The 10,816-nt window shown below is 44.9% G+C and overlaps 1 protein-coding gene across 1 annotated transcript; it reads right to left on the reverse strand.

The window, feature by feature from the left end:
- Positions 1-898: 898 nt before the first annotated feature.
- Positions 899-5,287, reverse strand: LOC121869762 (serine/threonine-protein kinase pim-3-like). Its single transcript, XM_042371328.1, has 4 exons — positions 5,055-5,287; positions 4,671-4,906; positions 2,180-2,555; positions 899-1,843 (listed from the first exon to the last, which is right to left on the reverse strand). Exons 1-4 carry the CDS (start codon positions 5,134-5,136, stop codon positions 1,419-1,421), a joined length of 1,119 nt encoding a protein of 372 aa, XP_042227262.1. The 5' UTR covers positions 5,137-5,287; the 3' UTR covers positions 899-1,418.
- Positions 5,288-10,816: the final 5,529 nt, after the last annotated feature.

Here is a 10,816-nt window from a genome sequence, read left to right on the forward strand (position 1 = left end):
TTGTGCCGTGTGGTGGTTGTATGTTGTGCCGTGTGGTGATTGTATGTTGTACCGTGTGGTGGTTGTATGTTGTGCCGTGTGGTGGTTGTATGTTGTGCCGTGTGGTGGTTGTAAGTTGTGCCGTGTGGTGATTGTATGTTGTAACGTGTGGTGGTTGTACAGTATATTGGTTGTATCTGGTAAAATGCCGTGGTTGTGTTGTGACATGTGGTGGTTATAATTTATGACGTGTGGTTTCAGAAATAGGTACTGTAGCAGATGTGAACAAATATACCAGTTATAAACATTAATTCATCTCCACTGTTATTTTCCATACAGGTCTGGAAGTCATGAAATGTGATGTGAGTTATCCGTAGGTTTATCCCACATACCTCGCACTTCCCTTCAGGTGGTGGCCACATGCACTAGCTCCCCTTTCCATTATCTATTTGTTATTCTGAGTGTTGTTTATACGTTGTCTGTTGTAGAGACTAAGATCTAGTGTACTATTGTTGCTTAATAAAAAAAAAAGTAAGTGTTCAGGTTATATTTCAATCGACATAAGAGGGGGGCCATTTTGCATGTTGTGTAGAATTATGCTTTTCACATGTTAAATTATGAACCGTGCTGATGTATAACCCTTGGAAGAGAATGAATGGGAAGTTTTTGTTTTGTGTCCAGTGTATTATTGTGGCTAAAGACAGGTACTTTCTTGTTTACTTCAGTTGGTTTAATATGTTGTCTCTTTTTCTTTTGTTATAGACATTACTTCCATCTATGGCTTTTCATCTTTTTTGTCCTTTATTGCTTCATTTATCGTGAATCTTTTCAATCTTTAGTTGCCATTTGATTCTGTGTTAGATCATATTTACTGAAGCTTCAGGACCATATTATTGAAAGGCAATAAACATTACACAAGTTTTAAAATGCAGCAATTTATTTGCATCATTGGAATTTTGTTATTTCTTACAAAAATAGGAATCTTGTATAAACGTTCAAGTTTAATACAAAAATTGGGTTGCATTGATGGCATCCACTGTCTGCACATGAGAACATGACAGATAAATTAATATTAAAAGCATTATTTTCATACAATATGTACAATATAACTTACTATAAATATAGCTTTAAATTACATTATTTACAACTTCTCTTAGAGAAAAAATGAGACAAGAACATTGGCCAGGCCCGAGGGCATATAGACGAATGTTGCCGAGGCTTTGGTGAGATAAGTGTGCACTAGGCACAAGGGTCCCTTACTGGGGGGTTAGCACCGATCAGGCTAGGGGAACCTGAGGGCGCCGCCCCGACACCTTGGAGACGGGACGGGGCGGAGCTGCGAGGTATGGCGACCAGCGCCTCCGGGTGGGGACAAGAGAATCTAAGAAGAGGCTGGGTTCTGACGGGGTTCATCAGGGCGCCTACCCTCCTCCCGGCCGTCAAAACTCTGACTCTGACTCGCGGGAAGCGTCGCTGCCCGTTGAGTGCTTATCCAGAGAGGAGGCATCACTGTCTAGCAAGGAATCAGAGAAGAAATCCATGGGTCCTAGGGAACCACCCATGCACCCTACGAGGCCCGCTCCAGAATCCCTGGGTCCCTTCATCCATGGGTGCTGAAGGATCTGCTCTAAGGATGGTCTGTCTTCAGGTCGGATGCGTAAACAGAGGCGGATAAGGTTCTGGCACTCTTCGGAGACGGGGATGCGAAAGTTTAATCTCGCGGACAGGATCTGGTCGTCCTGAGCGAAGGGAATGTCGCCGGTGACCATGTCGTACAGCAGGATGCCCAGAGACCAGACGGTGGCAGGTCCGGCTTGGTATTGATTGTGCTGGATCCACTCGGGAGGTGCATACACTTTGGTACCTGAAACAACAAGAGAAGACACCATTAGCAATTGTAGAATGACACAAATCACTGATTGGGCAGCGGTCGGCGTGACCACTCCGCCTAAAATTACTCCCAGTGTCGGGGAGGGAGAGGGGGGGACGCCCCCCGGTGGCGGCGGCGGGTCGCGTGAGGTGCTGGCGCGGCGCCACGGTAACCTGACGCCAGGCGCCGCCTCGACCCGCCGCTACGCCACCAAACCCACCAGGTGACGCCCGTTATGACTCAACACCCCCCCCCCCTCCTACATATTTACTTTAACAACATATTTCAAAAATATATAATGATGTATAAGTGATAATTGTCGAAACTCACCTCCGTCAAAGTCTGTGTAGATGCTGTCCTTAAGGAATGCTCCGGAGCCGAAGTCAATAAGCTTGAGAACCTTTCTGCCTTGTCTGTCTGTGCTAATGAGAAGGTTTTCATCTTTGATGTCTCTGTGGATGACCCCGGCGGCATGACACTGCTTCACCACATCAACCACTTGGCGGAAGAGGTACCGTGCTTCTGGTTCGGGCACCTGCTTCCTATCGGAGATGTAGTCGAAGAGATCTTTCACGGCCTCAGGTCGCTCCATAACGATGACGAAGCAATCTGCCAGCTCGAACCAGGCAATGAGCTTGATCACTCCTGGGATATGTGATACTTTCCTTAGCAGACAAATCTCGAGGGGGACTCGCTCACCTTTGATCTGTAATACAAGAAGTACAAAACATGAACCCAATGCACAAAGTTACACAACATATTTCCAGCCATTAGCTATATCCATTACATAATGCAAAGACTAACTATGTTAAACCTCAAAAGCTTTTCCAGAAGTCACACACACAAGCGAACATATTTTTCTATACCCACCCCTGATTCCCCATAAGCTGGGCTTATTCCAGGAAGCAGGATCAGGCTACTTTCACTTGGCAACTGGCACGAGTCTGACTAGAGTGTTTGGCAACAAAAGTCTCCCGGTCTCTCCTGTTTTCCCTGACCCATCAAGTAATGTTTGTTGCGATGCTCCAATTACAGATGCAGTATGACCTGTTCACTACTGCCACGTAAAGGCTCACTAATGAAGTTAAGCAACGTTCAAGGCCAAAAAAATTATAAATAAAACACATTCACACGGTCAGGGCACAAAGTAACAAGTGGGAGCGCATGTTTTAAGTCCGTCTCTCCTTATCAATATAAGCGCTTTGATGAATTCCAAGACGTGTCTCCGTTGCTCCTCACGAGGTCGGAGCGACGCTTCGCCATGACGACAGACTGGGAGAAGTGGGTTTTACCGCCCTCTCCCCCACCCGCTGCCCCCACCACCATCCTGTCCAGTCACCATGCGTTTAGTATCGTGTTGCCAACGTACCTCGAGTTTTCAATATAGCCCGTTTTATGTCTAAACCACAGTTTACACAACGATCACTGTGTTAACTTGTGGTGTACAATGTTCCGCTGGTCATCATTTGCAAACAATCCTCTTCCCCTAGTCTGCAGGAGCTTAAAGTCCTTGGTAATCCGCCCCCAGACTGAGCGCGTGACCTCTGGACCACTCCTGTACCTGTCGCCAGTTATTGTACTCTGCACTCTCAGCTCGCTCAAATTTAGAAATATATCAGTTATATCTTATGTTGTACTTGTAGTTTACTAATTAATCACATGTGTCTTGGGCCAGGACGAGTAAACAATAACAATGTGCGTTAGATGCCATAGTAAACAGAAGTGTATACCCAGATCCTTCAGGAACTATAAATAAGTTCTTGCGCAACACCGTAAGGCGACGAAGGACGGACTCGCCACATCGATTTGAAAGTCATGATCCGAGGCTCCGTGAGTGAAACCAAACATTCTCCCTTGGGCCCTCTCAAAAATTCAACCCCCCCCCCCTCCCCTCTCCCATCCCGTCAGCCTCGCGCCAGCTGTGGATGACCCTGTATCACCTGTACAGCAAATATATACCAACGAAGTGTTTATATATTATATAAAACGTAGCCTCGCACTACTCGTCCCAGTACACCATAAGTAAACTTTTCAATGTACCCAAACACGTCACGCGAAACACTTATCACGACTTAAATCTCAACACGCAAATACACTAAAAACTCCCCGAGCAAGAAATATGAATCTCAAATATGCACACAAGGACGGAAAACATAACAACGCACCTGCTCTGTGGTGCAAGACCTTCCCACCATTCACTTATCACACGTGTCAACTTAGTTCGACGCACCTGACCCATATAATACAAACACAGTAAGAACCATCATATTTACTGACACCAATTCCTGTTTGACGAGGTCATGCAAGAATTAGATGCGTCGCATTTTATCCCATTGCGCCACTTGTTGCTAGGAGCAACACCACCACTAACTCCCCCTCACTATTACTTTCCAATCTACCCCATGTTTTGATTTCTCCTAAGTCATCCAGTCCACACACAGGCCAAGTGACTTGGCCTCCTTAAGTGACCAGGACACAGCCGTGCTCTGCCACTACCACACCCGTGTGATCGACATCTACAAGAGAAACATTCGATACACACACGAGGTGATGCGGCAAGCCCTGGAAGTAGGTTACGGTGGCGCTTCGTCTCCTCAACCTCATACACCAAGGACTTCTATTTTAACACACTTTTTGATTTCATAAAATCAATGCCATTAATTTCCTTTCACAAATTCAATTTAGGATATATTTTTTTCAGCCAGTCATGTTTTCAGTTTTCACGTATTCGCTTGTGCGTGCACTTCTACATCACTGTCGTTAACACAACAATTTTAAATGTGACAGCAACCCGTCACTTAACAAACAAGTTTCAACTTACCGTTCCCCAGGCTGGAACTCGGGACTTCGCCACCTGCTTGATGGCCACAGGCAGGTTGTCTTTGATTCTGAAACCAGCATACACACGTCCGAAACCACCTTCGCCCAAAACCTCATGTTCAACTCTGTACTGGCGATCGAAGGGCTGCTGTGTGTGGTGATTGTGGTTGTTGTGGTGATGGTGGTGGTGATGGTGGTGGTGGTGATGGTGGTGGTGTTCCCGGACTGGCATGGGCACTGTAATAAGGAAAGAAAAGATGCCCGTTAGTACTGCAATTTAGTACTGCAATAACAAACATTTAGAGTAATTGTAATTAATATAACACTTTTTTCCACTTATAAGAAAATATCTGCACCAAAAAATCAGAGTTCACTAGACACCAACCTTGTTTGACCTTTTCTTGTGGGATGCCCATTACTGGGCCTGCGTTGAAATAATTATTCACTGAAGTAAACACTTTAAACATACTATCCACTGTCAACACTGCCGTGGACTTGTATACAGATAATCCAATGTTCGCAGCGGAAATCTCGCACTCAAAGATCAACGACTGGTTAGACCGACTGAGAGAAGGCGTAGTACGCGCCTCCGTGGTCAACGTAGTACTATTCGTGAGATGTTCAGAGCTAGAGCTTTTATTGCGCCGAGTATCACTCCGCCAACCTCCACTAAAATACCTAATAACATTAGCGCGTTTATTTATTTTCGATTTTTGTGATGGTTAATCTTATAAAAATTATAAAAATAATTAGTTTTAGCATTAAAATGATAAGAAAAATATATGACATTAGAGCCTTTCCGAAAAGATGAGGCCAGACGTGGAACTAGTTTGCGCGGAGTGGTACTGTCTCGGTCGGACGTCGCGCGGAGTTTGTGACGTCACTCTCTGGCTAGCCTGGTATTCAATACAAACTCCGAGTTGCATACGTATACGCTCACGCTCACGTGCGTATATGCGCTACTGCCATCACCGTGAATATGTTTTGTGTTTAATAAGCTTAAATCATACATTTAGGCCTCTGTTTAGGTGTTGAGAGAGGCTGGGGAGGATATCCGGGGAAGGGCGTGCGAGGAATGCGAGGCGAGCGCGGGTAGTCCGTTAGCCGTGACTCTGTGGATGGCGGGCAAGCCCACCCTGACTCGCCAACCTCCTCTTCTAGGCTCCTACCGCTGCGTCTGCCCGATGCTTCTCTCAACGGGTGTCCCTACTCCCACATTAACCCTGCAGCCCATACACGACAGCCCCTAAATCTCTCCTACCGCATATGTTTAATCCAATCCTGCCGCCCTCGACTCCCACCTACTTCCTTCCTCTCCATGCATCAGTCATCTCCTCTGCCGTTCCCGCCCATTCGACTACTAGTGATAGCATTACGTTCCTCAGAATTGAGAGAGATTCGGATGAAACTTTCATGAAGGGGGGGATTTGTCGTGTGCCTGGCGTGTCCGTGAACTTGTAGCCACACGGGCTGCAAGCAAACTCGCCCAGGACTGCATTCGGACCCAACCCGTATCGATTTTCCTACGACACTCCGAATTCGCGTTTAAAAATGCAAAAAGTTGTTGTGTCTGTGGCTCCCTCGCTACTGCTCCTGCCTGGCTGTGTGGAGGAGGCAGGGGAGAGTACGAAATAGGGAGGGGAGGGGTGGCAGGCAAAAGCAGGAGGTAGAATGAAGAGGAAGGGAAGACTGACGTGCAAAATGGAAAAGGAATTACCCTTGAAACTTAAATGCCGGAAGACACACGTGTGTCGTGTTTGTGTGTTTATGTGTACCAGATGAGTGTGTGTGTTGGTGCACATGTGTACATATGATTGTCCTTTTGCGTAGTCTTCCTCCTCCCACCAGACACTCACTTGATCTTGGAGGCTGAGAGGCTCCCGGTAGAGGCACCATACACTGCCTCCCACCTCACCCACACCTTGCATACGCACTCTTGGTATAACACGCAAGTAACTTACTACCAGACAGACAAACACAGCAGATGGAAGTGACGAGGGGGGGGGGTGAATACAAGAGGCGGCAGGGTGAAGGAGGTGGGAAGGATGCCCGGAGAAGGAGAGTAGGGTGAAAGGTGGGGGGAAGGAGGGGACCTGATCGTCTGGGGGTTTTCGTGTGGGGTCTGGTGAGGGCCACGTGGTCGGCTGGTCCTCCCAGGTCTGCATAGCGCGTCCTAATTCCTCCCATTGAAGGCCCCTCGACCCTCGGCCCTTGCCTTGTTACCAGGGTAGTGGAGCTCCTGGGGGCTGACTCAACACCACCATCACCACACGTTTGAAGTCTTCTTTGCTTTCATTAATGTTATTTTTTAAACACGAAATAATGTATGCCAATTCTTCCTAATACCTGAGGTAGTAAAAGGTCATCCCTCACTTTTCGTGAAATTTCCGTGTGGTAAGGGAGGTGAGTTACGCTGGCAAGATACCTTATTACTTCACAATTTCCTCCGTAAATCCCCAGTAACTCCCCGCTACGTAACGCAGATATGATCACGGGCCAGGGGGGTACAAAAAATAAACGCGCTTATTCTTCATAGATTCAACACAACACCACTGTCAGCACCACCGAGGAACTGCTGGCACCTCATGTTTACTAACACTCAAGAAATAAAGCTCATGTCATACTACCAATGCGTGAACGTATGGATTTACTAAGAAACCGCTAGCATCCGGCGAATTATCGTACCGGGTAAAGTCCTTGAATTTACCGGGGAGATAAACTCTTGGAAATCGGAAATTCCACGAAATCACACAGGCTGGGGTCTTCCCGCCAACGCGAGCGAGGGACCTTGCTCACAGTGGGTGCTGCCATCTGTAGCTTACACACCACACTACACTCCCGCTCGCCACACTGTGATTTAACTCCAAACTTAAGTTCTAATGGGGGCTAGAGGCAGGTAAATAAATTGTATCGATTCTTGACTTAGTTTTAATGGACTTAGCAAGAATGCATTGTTTTCCTACCACAGCGGGTTTCTTTGGTACTTTAAACTTTTAAAACACAACTATTATAGGGAAGAAAACATGCTAGTACGGGTATTGTATTTCAAAGGTAGCTCTGAATATAGTTCTAAATTTGCATTGTTTTATAGTCCTTTCATTAACTCCCTTGGTATCAGACTTAAACTAGCATCGCTAGATTATGAAATTGTTATTATTTTCGTGGCTCTGTTCTGATTTGACCGATTCATCGCATCAAGCATCGTGTTTGGGGATCCCAAGTGAGGGTGGCGGGAGGCTCTGGCTGGTTAAGTCATGTAGTGGCAGGTGGAACGTTCGTCTCCATAGTGATAGATGGAGGAGCTGCTCTAAGTTATACACACCACGCCACCGAGGCCCACCCGAGCAGGACACAGGCTGGATCATTTGAAACTACTATACAGTGTAGGTAATGATACACTAATTTACCTGAGGTGACAGACTTTTAATATGGTCCCAAAACACTATTGGAGACGCATAATAAACAACACAATTCGAAATTATCTCATTTGACTGATCGCAATGTACTTCCATGATAGTGACACCCCCCCCCCCACCATCACGGTGAAGAAGGGCGTCATCCTCCCAAGACTTAGGCCTCTCCAAGTGACTCGATTGCCCGACATGATTCACACTCGAAGACGTGGCGGCGGGTGTAAGTTGTGAGTCATGGGGGGCCTTTATAAGTTGATTTGACTGTATTGGGTATTGTTCAGGTGAAGTAATAGAAGGTGTGTAGGTGGGAGGGATAGGAATTGTACGTGGTTGATGGAGGATGTGCAGTAGGTGGAAGGAAGTGGTAATACGTATAATAGAATAGAAGAAAAAGGCCCACAATGAGGGTATAATGTGGCCATTTTTACTGTTTAAGCTGCACTAAAAACACAGGTGAGATTGACAGTGAATTTTTACAGGTGTGATGGCGGGTCAAGCTGCCGTGTCAACATATTAGCCTAAATTCTAAACACTATGTCAGAGTGTAAGGATAATTAACCCATTACGAGCTATAGATTCTTGTGAGTTAATAAATAATATGAATCAAACTTATGTAAAACTATAACTAAATTTAATATGAATAGAATTAAATTACTGCTCATACACACACACTCCCCCACCCTCTCTCGTAGTTAAATCAAATTAATTCTTTCCTTTTCAATTAACCATCTCTCACCCTCTCCCACCCCCCTCCCCCCCACCCACTTCCTTCCCAACATCTTTTTTTTTATATTCCGCCATCTCAATATCGTCTCAAAGTAATATATCCTCCGGGAGATATGTTTGGTGAGGCCAGGAGACAACCCACCGAACAGTATCTCTCCAGCCTCACACACCACAACAAAAACAGGAGATGGGGGTGGGGGAGTGGGAAGGGGGGGGGTGGGGGAGGAGGGGGTGGGGGTTTGTGGTATGTTGTATCCCGTGCTGACGTGATAAAATGACAAGGTTGTTAACTTTTTTTTTTACTCACCTCCGCCCGTTCTCTCTCTCTCTCTCTCTCTCTCTTTGTTGTGTTTTTTATATTATTCTTACTTTTTTCTTCTTTATATTTATCATTATTTTCTTTTCCTGTTTTCTTTCGTCTTTAAATCATTCATCCTTTTCCTTATTGTTTTGTTTTTATAATTCGTTTCCTTCCTTTCTTATTTATTTATTTATTTATTTGTAAGTTGCATCATGTCATAAACGTTCTCAGTCAACCACATTAGTTCATTTGTGGTTGTCATAAACGTTCTCGGCCAATCACATCATAGTTCTTTTGTGGTTGTCATAACTTCTCCACCAATCATCTTTAATCTACCCTACACTTAACCAAATTAACCTTCTCTCTAACCTAACCTACCGGATTCTCAGACAGTCATACGATAAATATTTCCAATTACTGATGATGTAGGCGAGGAAAGGGATGTTAAAATAGAGCCGTTCTTCCATCGTTACTCGACCGTAGACGGAAGTAATGTCTTAACCAACGAGTTATGGGGATAAAAAAAAATTAAAAGGACTGGACTCTGATAGTGATTATGTGACTTATATGTTACTAGCCAAGAGATGTATAATGTATATTTTTCAACTGATATACACTGTTTCAATGCACCTTACGAAGCACATAACACGAGGTCGCACAGCCATACAGGCAGTACTCACAACACGACACTGCCCCGGTATAACCTTGACATATTGATATATTTTACCTTTGAACTATATTTTCCAACATAATAGGTATCAGTTCTCTCTCTCTCTCTCTCTCTCTCTCTTGCCTGTAGTCATCATCATCCAGCATTGAAGTATCATATCAGGTTTCATTATATTAGCTCGCTGCGTACTTTGACAGGCATAAAGACAGAAGGTAGTGTTTACAATATTCCTGTCCCTCCTGTGTGATGATAGGTAAGAACGTGGCTGTAAACAGACTAACCGACACACAGACAGACAGACAGATAGACAGACATGCTAATTTTGTTGGAAGTGATAATTAGGCGTACATATTTATTCCTTGTGTGTTTGTTTGTTTGTTTTTAACTGAATGGTTCAGTTGTTTCTATCGTTGCAAATTCTCACACTTTCTCCTGTGCTGATAGAAATATGTTTGTTTGTATACCAGCGTCAGTAATTAACATCTTCAGTAGTCAGCAGTTCGGTGTGTCATAGGTTTCCTTTAATGGTGGCTGCTGCCCAGTGTAAGATTATCCTCTCCGGGTTGTGTTAGTTGTGATGTCAGTGTGGATTATTCCCTGTAAGCGGTGTGTTCCTCGAATAAGCTCTCCCAGTGTTCGTACCATCCATGAATATAATTGATCTTCGTCATTTCTCAGAATAGTATTTTGCTTCCAGTATAAATTTCCTTATGCCTGACGTCCTGTTCGGGGCAGTGCAGATATAGCACACTGTATAGATGTATACCGGTATTCATTTATATCTGGGTAGTCTCGGGGTGCTCCAGGATCGAAGCAGGGACCCTTAGGACAGAAGCCTCACCCTATAATATTATGAACAACAGTGTAAATGATACCCAAAATTCTCATTATTTTACCAGCGGTAGTGACATCACGCCACAGCAAGTATTACTAATAAATCACCACAAGAGTTTTCCATCATATAAACACGTCTTGTCAGCTCGAGTAATCCCCCCATCCAGAGTGTCAGCACAGCAGCTTCTACAAACGTCAGCCAT

Source organism: Homarus americanus, unplaced genomic scaffold (assembly GCF_018991925.1).
Source record: "Homarus americanus isolate GMGI-L3 unplaced genomic scaffold, GMGI_Hamer_2.0 scaffold40157, whole genome shotgun sequence".
Taxonomy (NCBI): domain Eukaryota; kingdom Metazoa; phylum Arthropoda; class Malacostraca; order Decapoda; family Nephropidae; genus Homarus; species Homarus americanus.